At 41.0% G+C, this 20,591-nt stretch overlaps 1 protein-coding gene across 3 annotated transcripts in view; it reads left to right on the top strand.

Annotated features, from left to right (window-relative positions):
* The window catches only part of cntnap2a (contactin associated protein 2a), a 291,628-nt gene that overhangs the window by 239,302 nt on the left and 31,735 nt on the right, over positions 1-20,591 (top strand). For 2 of the 3 annotated variants that reach the window (XM_053859229.1, XM_053859231.1), the window contains 3 exons: positions 6,979-7,149; positions 13,779-13,997; positions 17,644-17,673. In XM_053859229.1, the coding sequence (XP_053715204.1) occupies positions 6,979-7,149; positions 13,779-13,997; positions 17,644-17,673 (420 nt within the window). The remainder of the gene's footprint in view (positions 1-6,978; positions 7,150-13,778; positions 13,998-17,643; positions 17,674-20,591) is intronic. The other variant, XM_053859230.1, reaches the window with a different exon arrangement.

Here is a 20,591-nt window from a genome sequence, read left to right on the forward strand (position 1 = left end):
AATTCAAGGTGGTATTTTTCTGTTCTTGTTCCTGTTCTTCAAGATTGATTTGATTTCCTCTCCTCGAAATATCTACAAAACATTTAGGAGGTTATTTAGTGGCAGCATGCTGGTGCAGTGGTCTGTGGTTCGGTAGCAAGAGCTTCCTAGGCTTCTGTCCAACTTCAGGCAACCCTGGTTCTCTCTCTCTGGAGTTTGTGTGTTAGATCCCCGCTTTTGCGGTTTTCTTCTACGCATTCCAGTTGCCTCCAACAAACAAACAAACAAAACTGTTTCATGTACGAAGACATAAATGTATGACCTAAACTTTGAGATTCAATTTTGTTCATTTAATTGTAACATTGCTCAGTGGCTCCTTCAATGACAGATCACTGAATTCTTCCATTCCTGCAGCTTTGAGACTTCACCATCTGTAGACGTCTTTGACAGTGTGAAATACATAAGGTAGTTCAGCATTATTTATCCTGATGGTTCTTTGGCAGAATATTTGTAAACTTTTAATGTGTTACATTTACAACCTGCATGACAAAAATAGCTTTGGGTGACCAAAAGAACAAGCTGAAATGAGTTCTCTCCTAAGGATGGTGGGCGTCACAGTGAGAGATAGGGTGAGAAGTCTGTCACTCAGAAGAGACTCGTAGTAGAGCCTCTGTTTTTCCGCGTTGAAAGGAGTCAGATGAGGTGGTTCGGGATCTCATGAGGATGCCACCTGCATGCCTCCCTTTGGAGGTGTTTCAGGCACAGCCAGCTGGGAGGAGACCATGGGGTCTAGCCAGGACCAGGTGGAGGGATTATATCTCATCACTGGCCAGGGAGTGTCTTGAGATCCCCCAGTAGGAGCCGGTGGATGCTGCCTGGGAGAAGGCCATCTTGCACAACCCTCTGAAGCTGCTGCCCCCGCGACCCTGCAACGGATAAGCGATTAGGAATAAATAAATAAACATTTTGGCTCTTTATGATGTCCATTTTTTTTTTTTTTTTGCTGACAGTATGATGGCTGACTGACAGCGGTAGAGGACTACATTCTTGAGACCACTGCAATCTCCCATCTAGCAAATCTCAAAATCCTTTCGAATCACAGAAAATCAAGGGCATGCAAGCGCGGAAACAAAAAGGGGGTATTGTGTTTGATTTGATTAGCCAACCACTGTTTTTCTCTCCTTAGAGAAGCAAGGACGGCTGATTCGTATCGCGATCACACAAACATGCATATACAATGGTATCCACTCTCTCACTCACCCATGGATTTACTAAGTCACCTCACAGACTCCCACAGAGTATAAACTTGAACCCGATTAGCACTGGATTTGTTCAGTAAATATTAAACATGACAGCACTTTGTTCCGGTCTCAACCAGTGGTTTAAAATAAATCTGCGTTTCAATAAAATATACTGATCCCCAGATAGCTCGTCACAGCCTTCGCTTAACATCTCACAATTTGCTGTGGTAAAGAGGTGTAATTGTTGCCTTGGCTGTCCGCCTTTGCCTGTCAAACTAAATGTCTATCTCCCCTTTTTATTGTGGCTGCCAACGCAAATGTGGCATATAAGGAGACAAATAATGGAACTGGTTTGGTGGCTCACTGGTCCTTGTCACTAGGAGCAAAAAATAAAAAAGATGATAGGAATAATTTCTTTAGGCATCATAGAAGCCAAAAGTCTTTTCAGTCTAGTTTTACCCTTTGTTGGAGTATATGAGTGTATTCTCATTTTTGGTTGTATTTAAATACTGTAACTATCTTACTTTTCATAATTACTTATTACTTATTATTATCATTAATACAAAAAATATCCTCTGATTTCTTACAAATTATTCGTCCTCTGCTGTTACTAACATGGGCCTTCCTGGGGCAGTGGCTCGATTCGGTTTCTGACATGGCGCAGGGCTTTTCCAAGTTTATATCACTCCCCGTCTAAATATTTGTGGGGGAACTGCATTTTAAATAAATTCTGATTGATTTATGAGGAAGTGTTTAATTGGCAGACAGTTTGAATCAATGGATCATCTGAAGATGGATGTTTTGAGAAGTGGCTGGAATCACAGCCCGAGGTGACAGAATGACGCAGAATCGCATTATCTCAGCTAAAATGGAAAAAGAACCGTGTGCCACATCAATGCACATATACAAAAGATCCTGGGACCTCAACCGCATCGACCCACCAGCCAGATATTTGAGGCTCCTGAACCGTAATCCCTTAACCCCTTATTGACCATTTAGTCGCTGCTATCTTGATTTTGCAGGTGCACTTCAAAAAGGCTGTAGCTCCTCCATGGTTTGGCCTATTTAGAAAATTGTAACACCTGAACATAGAGATCTCACTTCTGCAGTACCGTAGGTCAGCCCAAACAAAGTAGGCCACTTTGCAGTTCAAGGGTTTTGCAGGCATCTCGGAACAATAACTCTGGATCAGTCAGTGGGATTAAGACAATTCAATGGGCACCTGCAGGCAGAAAAGGAGAGCTTTCCAGTGCTGTGTGACGAGCATACCGAAGTTGAAAGAGTTTGAGAGGGACTGAGACAGAGAACAGCACAGGAGGGCGAGTGCAAGCCAGACCCTTCCTTATAGACCAGGTGAGTGTAAGCAAGTGTAAGCCAGACCCCTGCAAACCACGGTTTATTAAGTGACGTTGGAAAATGAGTTGAAAAAATGTTTCATTTTAGTTTATAGCATGAGTCTCCCTCAAAGCCATGCTGAAAAACAGTGAGCATGAGCTGACCGCCAGGCTGCTCAGTCCTACGCAGGCTTGTAAAAAAGACCTGGACATTGCTCTCATCATTTGACAGAAAAGAGAGTAATAAACATCCACGTCTGAAAATTTGTTCAGTATTCTTCAGATTATAAATCACTCCGAAGTCAGGCCTGTCAAAAAAAGCATCATGAAGTATAAAAATAAAATTAATAAATAAATCGCACGATAAGCTGCATTTATGGTCAGAACAAAGGTATTTGTATTCATTGCTCCCAGTGTGTCGTGGAACGGAACTTGAGCCGACTGAGAAACAAGGAAGCAAAGGGGGGGTGTTTTGACATTTAATCGCAGTTATGACAGTAAAAATACTACTTGCTTTTGTTCATGAGATGTCGATAAATATCACACTGTAGTCACTCTCACCCAGTCCGTCTCTTCAGGTGTCCGGTGGCACACACAAGTGTGCCTGTCACTTTGTTAGTATGATATTACGCTCTGTTTTTTTCCCACTTAAAGACACTAAAAACCACCACAATCATGTCCATTTATATGATTCCTGCTGTGTTTTCCTTGTCAGACTTAATCACTTGTCATCACGCAAGATTTCTAGCATGGATCCTAACCAAGGTGATTGCCGGTGGTTTACGGCTATGTCGGTCAGTATGAGAGTAACTCAGTACAAGTGAAACTTTGAAAAACAGTCTGACTTATTTTTAAACTTCAAAAAACTCAGCGAGCAATGTTGAATAACTGACAAAACTATGTACTTTTACACACTTTTCTTTCTCTTATTGCATGAAAAAGTCCTGTTCCCAGTTCAGTGCTATTAGAAAAGTGGACAGTGGAAATCAGCAATTCAAAGCAGAATGTTGTGAAAAATGTGTCGTTTTGAGATAAATGAAAGGCCCTTTCACATTTGTATATGTATTTGTATACGAGTACACCTGGACTAGATTAATATAAAGGATAAATATTACTGTATTGAAACAAAGAACAGAGCGAGACATGTTCTAAGATTGATATGTGTTATTATACTGTCATTTACTGCAGACAGATTTATGTTGTGTGTGACAGGTGGGTGATGATGGGTCAGTTTTTGGCTGGATCATTTTGCAGACATTGATTAATCCTTCAGTCAGGGCACTGAACTGCGGAAGATTTCATATTCCGTTGAAATATTTATGGCACCACAATTCAGAATGTGCTGGAACGGTTACTGAGACATTTGTCTGATAAACATTTCAATATGGAAGTGATAAATGAACCTCTGAGTCGATCCAATCGGTCGCATCTGCTGATCTGGCACAAGGGTTGATCCAGGGCTTCTGATCTGTTCTTATTCCTCCATCGCAGTGGTCTGCCTTTTTGTTGTTTACATCTTACAGTGTGGGCTTTCTGTGAAGCAATGCGCGACTGTTCGTAGTTCGGAAACTGTGGAAATCACATTATTGTCAGAACTTTCTTTCTCTCTCTGATAGTGAGGATTCACTGCAAATGCAGAGACGCTGTTTTCACAGTGGAATATACTGAGATCACATCCATATGATATAAACTTGAACTATGAACATGAATATAGTAATTCCACTATGATTACCTTATTAGTCAAATAAGTAGAACAGGTTAAAAAAGTCCTTTCTTGAAAATAGGAAATTTAAACATTTAGAGATTAAGGGGTCTCTTTTGTCATATACAAAGGGGGACTGGTGTTCAAGCCAATCATTTGAAAAAAATGAATTTTGTATTTTTTTATATTTTCATACTAAAGTACAATGAATTCCGGGCAAGCACATGGGAATATTAGCCCACTAAATTTAAGAAGGAAAACAGCTGGGGTTCATGCATAAGCCGCACCGGTCTATAAGTCATGGTTGCAGTGGTGCTGTCTGCGCCATAGAAAGGTCTGTGGTGCTCCCAGCTTAAAAATGCATGAGGATCACTTCTAATGTAGTTTAGGTAACGGGGTCCAGCATCGAGACTGACTCATGAAACAAACTCAGCAAAGTTCTGTACTTGAATCATGAATTTGTCACAACTTTTGTATACATTAAAGTGTTCAAATTGCACTGTTTTCACCCGAAGTTCCGACACCACAGTTGGTCTCAGCTGCTGCTTCTCATCTACAGTCCTTACGCGGACACATGGGTGAAAACGACACATCTTAGCACTTGAAGGTAAATAAAATGCCTCGAGTTTCATCGGTTTGATGTGACTCAGCTCAATGTTTTGGCAGCATGACGCCTGTAAAAATCCATACATTAATGGCGGCGTCGTAAAAGCCGTATGGTTCTCACCGCAAGGAAAAAGTCGTGCCTTATGGTCCGGAAATGACAGTACTTTCAAAAGTTGATCCAGTCAAACAATGCTAGACAAAGACATTGAACAGTGTGTTTGAGGAGGTCCACTTCCCTTTGTGGCAGAATTGAAATGGAAACCAAGAATATCCTGCTTTATCAAAGCAAGTTTGTAATTAGTCTTATGACCATCGGCTCGAATTAGAAGAATAATGTGGCCAGATGCATCTTGTAAGTGTAAATAATTCAGCTAGTCAGTCTTTATGAATGATAAAGCGTGTCCTTGTGGCAGCTGCATGCTTTGTGTTCGCAACTTTTTTTTTAAGTTGATTTATTATACAATGTCATGCGCCAGATGACACCCCAATGATGAAACATCGCGGTTTGCTCAATGATTTGTTTTTGTGGCCTCCGCTGTGAAGTCAGGATTAACCTCGTCTATTAATTGACTGTTCTTCCGGTAGAGAAACGAACGGTGTTCAAACAAACTAATCACAAAGACAGCATCTGTGGGCGGCCGAGCTCCTGCATGCATGTGTGAGTGTGTTCACGGTCGCTATCTGCCCTTGCCCCCGGTGACAGGATGTGAAGCAACATGGAGAAAAAAAAAGAGGCTCAGCGCTGTCATGGCGGGAAGCTTATCACACACCACCAGGACACACACATACACGCACTGACACACAAGTGCCTTCACTCTGGCAAATTCTTATAGGCGAAGCCTCGCTCAGAAACACTTGAAGTCTCGTGCACGACCTGGTTTGATGTGACAAAAGGCGACGCTCGCCGTTTACCAGTCAATCCATGTTCACGCCTCACCTGTGGCCATAACCTTTGTGTAACGAATGGAAGATCAAAACTACCAAGACCATCATCATCCTGTCCACTTCTAATGTTGCAGTTTCCACTTGTTTCTTCTATGTTCAAGATTGGCTTTATAAGGGGATGAAAGAAAGAAAGAGCTCTTGGAATATTTTAAGACTCTGTAGTTGTTATCAGTTTGCGACAGAATTCCATACACAGAAAGTTTGATGAGCTAAGAAAATACTTTTTCATTTGAAGTAAGATTTTTTTGCAGATGCTTCCAATCTTATTCCTGCAGAAGCTTGTTTTTGTTTTTTGTGTGTTTTTTCGTCACTCTTATTCTGGCTGCATCTTTTTTAACCTTTTAATCTGACAAGACCCATACAGTATCTCAGGCTTCCTACAAGTAATGAACTCACTGAACCAGTGTAAGAGAACCGTGCTGGGAATATAAGATCATTGACTCAAAGAATGCTGGGATAAAAATATGAAAAATGGACATGTCACCGGAAGAGTTCCAGAATCCACTAGAAGAGACCAAAGACAGATGTTAATTTTAATGTACTCGCTTTCAGTTATATTTTACTTAAGCATTCAAAGTTTTGTCGTTGTTAAAACAGAACATGCCAGAGGTTGCAGCAAAGTACTCTAACACAACTCACTGCACATTACTCCTGTCCTCTGCATGACTTTTCCTCACCCTTTCCATCACTCCTTGGAATTTTAAATTGTCTCCTGCAAGGCCGGCCTTTTTTTCTCGCAGCCTCTTCTCTCGATGGCTTCACGCCTCCATCTTCCTTGACTGATAGGAGCCAGATAGCGACATGGCAGGGGGAGAGGAAGCCGCGGAGGAGCTACTTCGTCAGCCGCAGTCTGATAATTCATCAGCAGCTGTTTAGTGTGCAGCCATTTTATCTTCATTAGAAGTCTTTGGTTCCACTTCATTCGAATGTCATTAGAAAATCTCCACAGAAAAAAATGTTCTTGTTTAATGAAATATATAGTTTTGCGCTATATCATAGCTGGAGGATTCAGTCTAAATTAAAAGATGAATAAATGAAAAAGTTTTTTTTTCATGAACAAGTCTTTCCTAAGTTTGTTGAAAGAGAAGGACCGTTGAAAAGTTAACACAAAATATAGTTATTGTGAAACGTCGCCTCTTCAGTCTGACTGAAATCATTTTCTGTTCCACAGATGACTTCTGGAACGCCGCTTCTTTCACCACTCCATCGTCGTACCTGCACTTTGCCACCTTCCAGGGAGAAACCAGCGCCGATATCTCCTTCTATTTCAAGACCAGCGCACCATACGGCGTCTTTATGGAAAACCTGGGAAACACAGACTTCATTCGTCTGGAGCTCAAATGTAAGGAAAATGGAAGTTACAATGTAGTAACTGCTATAGAGCAGTAATGTTTGGTGTTTTCCAGGATGTGCTATAGGATTGTTACTGTTTTCAAAGAATAGTTGATGAGAGAGCATCCCACTTGGGAAACACAGGAATACATTGCTGTTAAAGGTAGGGTGGGTGATCAAGTTCAACCCCCTTCTTCAGACTCTCCCCTGAACCTTTTCTCATGGCTCCAACAATGAATCTGAGAGAGCGCAACAAGGAGAAGAGGTGGCTAAAATGGTAGTTGAGTTTGATAGACATAACTCCATCCAACCATTTAGAAGGGGTTTGTGAAATGACTGTGATATATTTTTCTATTATAGCATTTAATGCATTAGTTGCTATCAGGTTGTAGGGTTTTTATGCCATATAGTAAAAGAGAAAAATCGTAACCTTTCATCATTTGTTCCTTCATTCGAACTCCTTTAGGCACCAGTCTTTTCTTTGAAAACTTGATGTCATGATTTCAAAAGGCTGTGACTTGAAAATGGTTAGAGATAAAGGCATGCTGTGAAATAGAAAACTCTCTTGCTACTCAAAGTTTACTTTCAGGTCAACCTACTCAAAGTTTGACATGAAAGTAAATTCACTCGTCTATTTACTCTTTATATTATGACGTCACCAAGCGGCAGCCGTAGTGAATTTCATAACTTATACAGATGCTTCTGTGATTCACTGGAGATAGTCTTTGAAGCAACAATGATGATGGCTGGGCATCATCACAGTTGTTGACAGCGGGACTGTGAACATCACTGCAGCCTCTCCACTGTTCACAGTGTATTTTCTCCTGTGGCTTCTACCACATCTGCTGCTATTTCTTCTTTTTTTTCGCACTACCTCTGTCACCATTTTGACTGTGCCTCAACTGGTAAATTGTATCAAACACAATGCTGCAAAGCAGAGATGGCTTGAGGAATATAAAAAAAGAGTGTGCACGCATTCTAACTCATCTTTATTTGTGACTTAAAAGTTCTGCAGTGTGCCCCGCAAAGGGCCAACAAACGTTGATATCCAAACTTGTTGCAAACCTTTTCTCATTTCTGCAATCTGTACATTACAGATTCTTCTTGAAATTCTTCTTTTTCAGTGAATGTTTGTTAATGTTTTTTGGCTGCATAGAGCACTAGTGCAGGGTGTAATCCACCTCTTGCCAAAAAGCCGGACATGGTTGGTTCCCTTGGAAAGAACTGGCAGTGATAAACAGTCTTCTGCTTGTGATTCGAATGAAAAGGGATTGAAACGTCCATGTCAAAGGGGCCGCCTGCTCTGTGCCCAAACCCGCCACTCTGTGTTCCCCAGACAAGAAGAAAAAATCGCTTTTGCCAAATTCTGTTGTTTCATTGAACGCTGTTGCAAGTGGTTCCCATCATTCGACTGGGCATGAGAGTTTGAAAAGTTTTCCCAAAAATTGTTGCCACACAAACAGAGGGCATTAAGTCTCCTGTCTGCCATGGCCGCTTAGTCAAGCTAAACGGATATTAGGGATGTGTGTCAAAGCTTTCAAGGTCCCTCAGCATCGATTTCCACTCTCCTCCACCGTGCCGACATTTTGCCCCATGGCACACATGAAGCACAATCGGCAAGTGACCGTTTGCCTGCATATCCACACACGCATAATCTTACCCTCTCACAGGGAGAAAATTCACACCAATCCACTCAGGGCATGAAATTACTGGCATTAGAAGAGGAATGTGTTTGCAGGAGCTCAAAGAACACACACATGCGACCTTGTGTGGGACACAAAATAATCTAACCTCAATTCAATAAAAGCTGCCCGGTTGCATTTTCTATTTAAGTCTTAAAAGAAAAGCAGAAAAAGATGCATTAAAAAGTTAAGACATATTTGTCTGCAGCAAGCTGGTAACAGGATTGACGGTCGCTAGAGAGTCTTTAAATACAGCTTCTGGTGTCCTCTGTGGAATGTGTGTGCCATCTTTGCACTGTGTAAAGCTCCTTTTAAGTGACATTTTGACTCCCAGCTAAGTATAATCAATGTAGGGTTTGTGATCCAAGTAAGCCCAACTCCAAACGACTCAGCTGTATTATTGTCCTTGTGGTCAAAAGACGGGATAAACACATTGAAGTTTAGTGAAGTCTCCTCAATTGGAGTTTTTTTTTTAAGCTGTCATGTCTGTCCAGCTTGTTATCTACTTATAAAGTGATGAAAGAATGAAAGAGCTCTTGGAATATTTTAAGACTCTTTAGTTTTTATCTGTTTGCCACACAGAATTCTTTGCACGGAAAGTTTGCAGATGAACTAAGAAAATACTCTTTCATTTGAAGTAAGCTTTTGCAGATGCTTCCATTTCTGCAGAAGCTTGTTTTGTCTTAGTTTTTTTTGTTAGTTTTGTTATTTTTTCATCACACTTATTCTGGCTGCATATGTTTTAACCTTCCCTCTGAATACGCAGAGGATCTTTTTTCCCCCACATCATTCAATTACAATAACAATAACAATTTATTCCTCTTTGTCAACCACTGTACCCTTTTTCACATCAAATTTTAATTATTGGTGGAAAGTGAAATGTTTCTCATAAGCTGAAGTTTTTGGGGTTTTTTTATCAGCCACCTGGTCCAAGCCTCAGTGATGCTCCTGAGCTTTGGGTGAGAAAGAGAGCACAGTCACAACAACAAATCCCCCATCCACATGTGTGGAGATTACACTTGTGCATTTCAGTGCCACGGTACTTTGTTTTGTTTTCAAATGCTGATCTACTAGCCTCATTTAGAGACACTGCCTCCACCATCTTGGCTGTGATACAACAACATTGCATTTCACCAGACTCTTTCAACAATAACTCCTGAAAGAAATGAGAGCGGCATAAAATATTCTGTTCAGATTATGAGAATGAATCCAGCTCTGGATGGCATGGGTCATATTTTAGTCATAGTACCATTATTATTGATAACAGAATTGTCAATTGCAATTGTACTTTGTGCATTTAACTGACATGAATTGAGTTTACTTCATCATCCCAGGTGAGAGGTGTTTCAAACCCAGTACTTGCTAGAGAGATTGTTGTTTTTGTGTGTGTGCTTTTTTTTTTGGAGGGTGATCCACAGAAATTCACTGTAAGAGCTGGATGTACTGGAGCGTGCCATCCTGCATGACCTAATATTGGCTTTAGATTGTAGAAAATGCATGAAAGTTTCCCTGACCCAAACCCATCACTTAACTATTAATTTAGTTTATTTTCATACAGAGAAAAGCATTTAACCGCTTGGACCCAAGTCCACCTTAGTGCCAACTGTTGGTTTATTTTCAGCAGCCTTTTTTCCATTCACAGAGTAGCAGGGGTCTGGAGCCATTCCCAGCTATGTAGGGCAAGAGGCTAGGGACACTGTGGAAATGTTGCCAGTCACCAGGCGCATGTAGACAGACAACCACTCAGGATAAGCATTTAAAGAGTTATGGCCAGTTGTTTCTTTTATTTATTTAATTTATATATGGGATGTCTCCGTTTTGTGACCTTCAGGGTTCTATAGACTTTGATGTGTTTTGATTTTAGAGATGATGATGTTTCTAAATATATGGTAGCAAAAGATTGTTGTCAGTAATTACAGTTTCTGGCCTCCTGCAGAGGGAAAATTCACCCAAACCATAATGAATTAGTGTGTTAGCAGGAGCACAACGCTCTTGTCCCTGCTCCAATTGAGCCTAATTCTGCTGATGAGTGGCACAATTGCACTGGGAGTGAAAGCAAAATAAAGGCATGTATCTCAATCCAGCAGTCGGAAGAGTCTCGATAAATCCAGTTTCATCACAGAAGGATGACCATGAAATTCAGACTGGGCTGTAGCTATGTAACCTTCCCGTTGTCAAGTACCCACGCACAAATCCAGAGACAGCATCACATGCTGAAATTATCCATCAGAAAATATACCATGCATTTCTTAATAATTCAGTAAAGCTGTCGGTGCGAGGTTATTTTTCATTTGTTTCCTTAAACCATCATTCATGCAAAGACACCATGTAAAACGGAGCTCACGACTCTACATCAAGCTGCACAACGATAACAAATGACTCACAAAAGCAACAAACAGTGACGCTAATATGCATGTTAGATATCTGTGAATGATTCTGCTTTAGGTTCAATAACTAACAGAGTGCTGCTTCAGGCTACTGTAGACATGCTACTTTACACTAATGATTTCCTCCGTGGCTAACAGACGAGGCGAGCTGTGCGCTCTGAGGGAACTGCAGTTTCCATTTCTGCCCATTGAGAAAGTCTTAAAAAGAAAGTTGCGGCACATCCATCTTGCTTTAACGTGCTGCTGGAACAACACACACATAATCTAATAGACACGCGGCATCTGGCATTGCTATTGCAGCATATAACTTCCTGCATATAGCATTCTGAAATATGTGCAGCCTTTCTCACAATTCAGAATATACTGATGTGGCATCTTGCTGCTGCAGCTGAATGGAGAATCTATAGATCATCAATTCAGAGCACCATAAAGCCCTTCAAAAGCTTTGTTGCGTGAGCTTTTTTGTTTAGCATGATGTACAGCTGAATGCGTAAATACACATTCACAATTTATTTTCAAGGTTAATGCACTTTGTGCGTTTACTTGTTCACTTTGCATAGAAGATTGAAATTGTGCGTGAGCACCAAAGTAATGCAGGAAGGAAGGAGGCAGAAAACAAGGCGATTGATAATGGATAAGTGTAAGTGGTTGCAGTAAATGAAGACACACAATGGAGGGACAAAAGCTTCTATAGGGAAAAGAGCTGTAGTGCTAGCTAGATGGGGGAGAAAAGGAATTAAACAATGCGCAAACAAAGAAATAGTGAGATAATAAAACACAGGAGGGAGAAAAAAGTGAGTCATTGTTAAGGAAGCAGAAGGGGGAACAATGAATGAATTGTCGAAGTAAAAGCGATTATTACACCGACGGGGTATGAAAAGCATAAAAAGACTGTTGATTGTACAAATGGAAAAAAATGTTAATTTCCCCATAGGCTCTCTCCTATCATCCATTCTAATGTGTAAGCTTAATGAAGCAGACATAAGGCAGTAACATAGCACACTAAAGTGGCCATGTATTATTGCTACTGCAGCATCACAGTGAGGTGGTCGTGAGCTAGATTCCAGCCCGAGGCATTTCTGGCTTTGGAAGGTACTTGGGTCCTTTCTCTGTGGAGCTGGAACCTTCTCTCTGGCTCTCCTCCCAAAAACATGCAGGGGTTGATTGATGACTCTTTTGTCTGTTGGTGTTAGTAGCTATCTATCCCAGGTGACCTCGGCTCAGGTAGGCTCCCACCCAATCTTGTGGAATTAGCAGTGTAAAATGAATGAACAAACAAATGTCGCACAAAAAGACAAAGGTAGGGACCAAAAGATGTATAAAAGGCATATAAATGAGGCAGCTGACTCACTCATTTGGGACTGAATTGGTATCACCCCACTATATTAATAGTTGAATGAAGTGGGGGTTTACAATTTAAAGACTATTTTAAGAATAAGAATACATTCCTAAAGTACATATGTGTCTGAAATATTTTATGTAATGAATCCCAAATGACTTGCCTGTAAGTACCACCATCATCTGCAGAAACAGGTGTTGACCTCAAAACCACGAGGACAAATCCAGCCCAAAACAAAAACAAAGAATTGATCTTGAAATGGAAGTGAAAATTCATTTCTTGTATGGTATTATACAATGTTACTGTCACTGATCGCATACTTTGATGCTTTCTTTGCGTTGGTATTGCTGTTCACCAATATAGCCACGAGGGCGAGCAGCCAAAAATCAAAGGTGTATGACAACATCAGATTCCAAAACCAAAATGGCGACTTTAAGTATTGATTATATACCTCTTGTACAAAAAAGGAAAACGGAGGCAGCGTTGTCGGAGAGCAGTTGTCGATGAGGCTGTTAAATATATTGCGACTGGAAAACTGAGAATTTTCGCATTGTTATGTCGTGTCTCATTTGAGCTACATATCGAATAGTAACACTAACACTGCCCCCATGGTTTCTGGCGGTACTGCACCGGTTGGTCTGTATCCATCAAGCTTTGTGGAAGTATGCACCAATATGGACAAAATGAACGCAGAGCACGACAGAAGGCTCTGTCCTAGCTGGGTCCCTACGTCACGTTGAGCAAGAATGGGGCTTTGTGGTGCAGTTAGGGACGACAAACACAGGCAATTATGCTAGATTTATCCCCTGTGAATTCTAAACAATATTGCATTCAGACTCATAGTTCTTGTTAAAGGATTGCTTTTAATATCACTGGTTCATAACGGTAAAGTGCAAAGTCAAACAAAGGTAATTTGTTATAAATCCTTTTTTTACCTATTTCTTGACACAAACTCAAAATAAATTGCACCGTCTTATGAAATCTACCCACGATATCTGCCCTCTACTCATTGTCTGTGAGATTAGTCACGAGCTGTGATCAGTCACCTGTTGCAAAGCTGAAATCTATACAACCCAAATGAATAGCTGTGAAACAAATGAGCCATTACATTAGAAATTGAACGCACGTTCACCGTTGGAGGTGACAGTGTTAGCAAAACTGGGACATAGAAACTTCTTAAGCTGAGATTTTGATTTTTTTTTTCTCTCTCTCTCTCTCACTTTCTTTGCAGCTCCAAAGGTGGTCTCTTTTTCCTTTGATGTTGGGAACGGACCAGTGGAGTTAACAGTGGAGTCAGCGACTCCTCTCAACGATGACCAGTGGCACAGAGTGATGGCTGAGCGGAACGTCAAAGAGGCCGTCCTCCAGCTGGATCAGACCTATCAGGCGTCTCGTCTGGCTCCTGCACAAGGGCACACTCGGCTGGAGCTGTTCAGCCAGCTCTATGTGGGTGAGTGGCTCAGGGGGTCCCCCTCTTCAAACAAGTAACACTCAAAGTGCAAATACGGCTATTGATCACTCCCATTTAATAACCTCTTTGCGTGAGAAGGACATTCACAGAGACACACCTCCATTATGAGCTCTCCAGTGAGGTCTTGTGATCACAACTGAACAAGTCACTGGTAAAACCGTTCCCTGCGTCTTACGGTTAATTGTCTTTCAGATACAGCAAATCTGGCTGAAGGAAAGTCTCCCATAAGTAAACAATGTGCCAGTCGTCTTAACTCGCTGTGTGTTCTATCTTCATAGGCTTCAGTCAAACACAGCCGTAGCTTACGAATTAAACTTAATCCAGCTCACACACACAACAGATTTATACTTAATTCCATGTGCAGACTGCATGTCGCATAATTGATCGGAATTTAAAGCGTTTGTAACTGAAGTTAGCGGCTTGAAGTCTTATATTTGCTTTTATTTCTTATCTTTCAGTTTGTGTTTAAAATGGGATACGGAGTAATAACCACTGTGTCCGTCAACACTAGGAGTCCAGTTTATCTTTGGTTTTACAGTGTTTGAGTCCCATCATTCGTACTAGTTATTGCCCGAGCATACTTTTTTTTTTTTGCAATTGAAAACTTTTGTTTCCTAAATGAGCAACTGTGGAAGCTTAATCACTGAAGAGACAGATCTGGGCAATTTGCAGTGGGGGGCCACGTCCGGCTCTTCTCCTTTTTTTTTTGATAATTTTGTGTCTCTTTCTTTGCTCATAGTTATTACCAGTCACTGTGAAATGTTTAGTTTGCATTCTCTTAATACTTGTGCAATTTAAGTGTGCAATTTGTGAGTATTTCTTGTAGAGAAAATTATCATATCATAAAATAGCATAATAATTTTACTTCATGTCATATTTACACTGTGTCCTTACCTCTTTTACAATGTTTTTTTATCCCATAGAGCCAGATGGTATGACACTGACTTGAAATCCTGATTGAATTGAATTCCTAAATATATGTATCAAAGGCCCTTGTGTGCCAGATGAAATGGCTTGGTGGAATGGCTTTGGCTCCCAAGCCTTAAGTTTGACATACAGCATGTTACTGTGGCAATAAAATAACCTTTCAAAAGAAATCTGAGTAGTGGAGGAAAGTAATGTCCGAGCACAGGTTTGCCAATTTGGCATCACTTTACTTGAACTTCTGCTCTTGGTCTCTGTCAAGTCTGCTAAATGCATTGTCTACAACAAAGTTACCGAACTCAGCAGGCCAAACACACATCCCACTGTGTCCACTGCTGTCGAGTGGACTGAAGCCAAGAGTCTGCCAGAGCACCAGTACTACTACAACCCTGTGTAATACCGAACACTGCCAAAAATTAGGTTGTTTTTTTCACACTCAATAAGAAAGCCAGTCATTGGACAATAAATCACAAAGTTTCAATTTCAACCGTGTTCAGCCGCTTGTGTTACCTTAAATAATATGGGTCGGGATTTCAGACTCTCGCTCAAGAGCAAAGAAGGTAATGGAACTTTTCCAGCCCCAGACAAACTCCAGGAACTGGAGTTGGATTATGAACTGGGCATTTATTGGTTTGGAAAATAACATACTGTTAATAGATTCTATTCTGTTTTATTCCTTCATGCCTCCTTCAAAAAAAAAAGTTAGCATATGATTATTACGTATAATTCAAACATTACACACATTAATTATTGCTGCTGGTCTGGATCTTTTTATCAACCCTATAAACAAATCAGACTAATTCCCAGTGGAAGTCCAGTTCCTGCCTCGAGGTAGCAACTCATCAAGTAGATTGGTGGGAATATCAAGTTTTGATTCTGGCTGTCAGGTCCCATGACAGTGAGTCCTAGCAGAGCGAGCTCGAGAGCTAAAACAACTGCACTGGACTTTTGACATTGCTCTGACCAATGCTCTTTGCATGGCTGCTGTACTAGCTCTTCTTTGTACACCCCTTGTGTTTGTTGTGGGAGCTCTCTAACGTTACTGCTCCTAGTGTCCGATTGACCTCATTGCAAATGACAATAAAGGGGAATAATAAAATGAAATCACAAGCGGGTGGAAATGAGTGAGTAGGCTGTGTTACGCTCTTGTGCCTTTGCCGTTCGATATAAATTTGTGTTTTAAATTGAATACAAAGTGCACAAGTAAAAAAAAATGCAAAACTGGTGCCGAAAATAGAAAAAAAACAGTGTACAGGATGTCATGATATAATTATCTACTTTTAGATACTTTGCTTTCATCGCTAACAGAGACCAGAGAATCACAGTATGTGCTTCTAAGAGGATGTTCTGTGTTCCTCATCACAGAGTGAGAAAGTTTCAGACAGTTTTGTTGACAACTTCATTGTGTTCTCACAATGAAATGAAAAATGAAATATCTGACAAACACGCTGCTCAGTTTTTCTGATCTGTTATTCTAGACACATTTCTGCTTGTCTATCATCCTATATTTTGTGCTGAGCCGTCAATGGTCTCCAACTTTTTTAGGGATTTGCAAAAGGAGGGAAAAGTGCTGAGGTGGATCACAGCATCCATCTCTTGTAGCAAAAGTTGTGCACGGAGAAGATTGTTACAAATTCCAATCATGCGTCGTGATGTGATCGCCTCATCCCATCCCTCCTTTCCCCCGTCCCTCACTGATCTAGAGTTCTAATGTAATTTCATTGTCTCATCACTTCTGCCGATTTGAACGCTGCAGAATCCCTTGTCACCCTATCATGTCTCAATTTGCCCCACGGTCTATTTGTGCTCTCGCTTAGTCAAATGGAAATAGGCAAGAAGATTTTGCCTTTGTGCGACTGGCATTTATAAAAGCGCCAGTGTACATGGTCTCATTTGCATGAACATATTTTGTATTAGGATTCTGATGACGCGAGGTCTGGCCTCGGCAGCTTGTGAGACACAACGGCAGCAGACAGGAAATAAAGAGTGGCGATTCTTACGTAACAACAAACCTATGTTAGAACATCCACAGAAGAGAGGGGATCTTCTCATTTCATCTCTAATCCTCTGTTAATCCTCATTTGAGGGTCTCTTTGCGGGTGTTACTGTGCGACACATAAGGATTGCCCTGGACTCTGAAGAGTTAGATGTGACCCCAAGAAGATAGAGATCTGCTTGTCTTAATCCAGAGATTTGGACAGAGTGGCAGCGTTCAAGATCCTTTTTTTTTCTTTCCCGACCGCACACATTGATTGACCTGCTTGTAGAGCCAGAAAAGTAGTAATGCCAGAGGAATGATCACTTTGTATGATTCCACATAATCGTGGCGTCTTGGTAGCTTCTACTCGCGTCAATCAATATATTCTTCTCAAGCATCTAATTGCTTTGGTGTTTACTGCGCAGAAGCTCATTTCTTCTAATAGCCTCCAGAGTAAATGTTTCACCATCAGCCTGCCGTCATTTACCGAACGTGGTTAACTTTTCACTCACCGCTACATTGTATCCCGAGGTCTAGATAAAATGTAACCCCTTTATCTCACTTCCCCATCTGCTCTTGTGATTTCGTTTCTTTTATGATTTTGCATGCTCTTTGTTTGATGTTTTGTTTTTCTGTTCTGCTCTTTTTTCATTTGCTTCTTTTGAAATGGATCCTCGTCTTGCATGTTGTCTTTTAACTGCATGTGATCTTCGACGATGGCAGGGAAACCAGCATCGCTCACCTGCCAAGACAGTAGGTATCATTTATGACTACCATACGTTAAGGATTCTGTTTATTACTCATTACGCGGTGACTCTTCGTTGTTTGTGAATGTGGGTGTTTGTCTGAAGTGGTGCCCCCGACCCGATGTCAGTTCAGGAGCTACACAGCTTTGTTTCTTATTACTTGAAGTACATTTACTCATATAATATGGTTATAACATGAGAATGTTTGTGAATATTTGTTGTCATTTCATGAGAAAATCCTGAAAAGTTTATACTTACAAATCACAGATTTATGTAAACCAACATCAGAAAGGCTTTGGTACCGTGACACACCATTTTTGTAAAGATTTACATTTCCCCAGATTGGTACCGCCGTCATTCAGTCGGGACTGCTGCTCCTGATTGATCCTGCCCTTCAGCAAACAGCTTTGAGTAACACAGTGTGGTTTGCGCACATAAATCAACCAAAAGCAACGTCATTATGGCGCTTGACACATGGGTGCTGCAAAAATGGCTGCAACCAGTGTTGCGGGGGTCCTGTAGTGAACGAAAACAGTGCTTGAGCACAGAAAGTTGAACATGGAGATTAAAATGTAACTACTGATATGATCTCAGCTTTCACTTGAATCAGATGAAACATGTATTTGTCATTATGTCATTGATATGTGCACATAAAGACACAAAAAGGATGCACTCTCAAGTCTTACGATTTATTTGCCATGTTGTACACAGGAAACAGCTCATCCTTTATGCTTGGCTTATTGTGTCAGTTGAACTTATATGTGCATATTTACGCACTTCAACATGTATTCAGAAATGTTGATGTTATTATTCAAAATGATTTTTTTATTAGCACTTAATTAAACAATGACATATTCTCTGGGAGATAATGACCCCCCATTAATGAGTCGACAAATTGGAATTTGCTGTGCTGTTATTATGTTGGGGATGATTTGCTGTCGTCTTTTTTTTGGTGCAGATCTTTGTCACAATATTTTAGTCTGATGTTAATGCTATATTATTACTACGATGATGACGGTTGTTGTTGTCCTTGTTGCTGTCACATTAGTAAATGCCGTGAAGTGCTACTTGAAAGCAAACAAGCTAACATGTTATTGGCAGCAGTAATGAATGGGAAAACCTGTGGAACTATGGAAAGAATGACTGGAAAGAGTAGACTTATGGCATTGAAACATTCATTACATCATTCAAAATACTTCAACTGTTTTCATCTTTTTAAACAGATTCTGACGTGTTTTTACATTTTTAAAGCTCATAAAATTGACCAGCACAAACCCATTGCAACAGCAAGGGCAGTGAGAGGAAGCAGGGGTGTTTCAAGACCCCACACAGGCAGACCCTTGGGGCCCAGGGACCCAGTTAAAGCCCCTGCAGATTAACAAGTTATATGAGTTAACACAAACAACTACAGTGTAAAAAGCGCTATGACTCTCTCACCCCTCAGGGTCACCTAGCAACTAGCAACAGCTTTTAAAGGGGCAAATGTAGGACATTTACAAGTTGCTTTTGTTGAAGTAGCTATTGTTATTGTTAAGCAGCCATTGTTTTGTTACATATAGGGACCAGTGTCAGCCAGATTTGAAGGCCCCCTTCAGCTGGGGGCTCTAAGCAATTGCCTACCTTGCCGATCGTTTGGTGACACCGCTGCCGGAAAGACAAGGATGGCTTCTTCCCCGAAAAATGTCACGAATATTAAATTCTGTTAGTGATGTCCACCTTGCCAATTGTCCAATTTAGTCCTTTTAAATACGGTGGGCCCCTGCATTGCATGAACGTGGCCGCCCGGCTAACGTCGCGGGGGAGAGGAGAAGCGTGAGAGCTTTAACAAGAACACGGCAGCAGATGAAAATTGGAGTCAGGCACAGGGATTTTCGATGTTGATTTTCATTTAGTTGCTGTGGGAATTTGGGAAAAGACCTTTATGACTTTTCTTCTCGCACATATGGAGTGAAAATTAGCTTTACACTAACAATGTCTTCTCCGCTGCCTTTTGTTTTCATGTGATCGCCATGGGTGTCCACTGTCGCTGTGGAGCCTTGCGTTCCTTCAATAAGACTGATGAAGACTTGAGTAAACAGGTGGCAGAACCCTCCAGCCAATCAGAGGAACAAAACAGATTAATGAGCCAGCGCACTCCATGTCAAATCCTTTGATTGGGAAGTGCGGAAAGTGTGGGAGGCCTTGTCGTATGAATAATGAATATTTGCCGGAGAAAATCAGAGGACGTGTATTGGGTATTTAAATGTCAGACTGATCAGCTGTGATCGGAACGCGCGGCGTGTTTCTCACATCCGTCTCTGGAACGGACAAATGTCTGTGATTCAACTGAAAACTCCTTATAACCTATACGTCCTCCGGCTCTGTGTAATGCCTGTGTGTCTGTTTGTGCTGATGTGTGTTCGAAGCCTCACCTGCAGGTGTGTGTTTATTACCATAAACTCTGCTGTAGTGCAGCCGGGCGCACATTAATCTGTTTAACGCCTCTTATTCTGTCCATGGAAACGGGTAGTTAGACAGTAATGGTGCAAGGCCGGAATGACGATGCAAGCATTTTCAAGCAATGGCTTCTGGCACCCCAAGGCTAAGCATTAATGCTTCTATTGACTTCCTCAGATTAAGTGTGGTCTGTGCCAGGTGTGCTTGTCTGAGCTCTGTTTGCCATGGAGTTTATGTGTGTCATGAATCCTTGTGAACACTTGTGAGATGTTCATTAGGCCACAGCGTTCATTAGGCTTCTGTAATTAGTAGAAATCTAGCAAGTTGAAGGTTGTTTCATGGACAGAATTGAAGTCTGGGTGTTTTAATAGTGCAGAGAGGGGATTTCATTTTTATTACAGTTCACTTGTTAGTCTTTTGCGTTTCATTATATATTAGCGTATTCTTGTCCAGCGAGTAAATGTGTCTTTAAAACCATTTTTTATGTGC

This window comes from Synchiropus splendidus, chromosome 3 (assembly GCF_027744825.2).
Source record: "Synchiropus splendidus isolate RoL2022-P1 chromosome 3, RoL_Sspl_1.0, whole genome shotgun sequence".
Lineage (NCBI taxonomy): Eukaryota > Metazoa > Chordata > Actinopteri > Syngnathiformes > Callionymidae > Synchiropus > Synchiropus splendidus.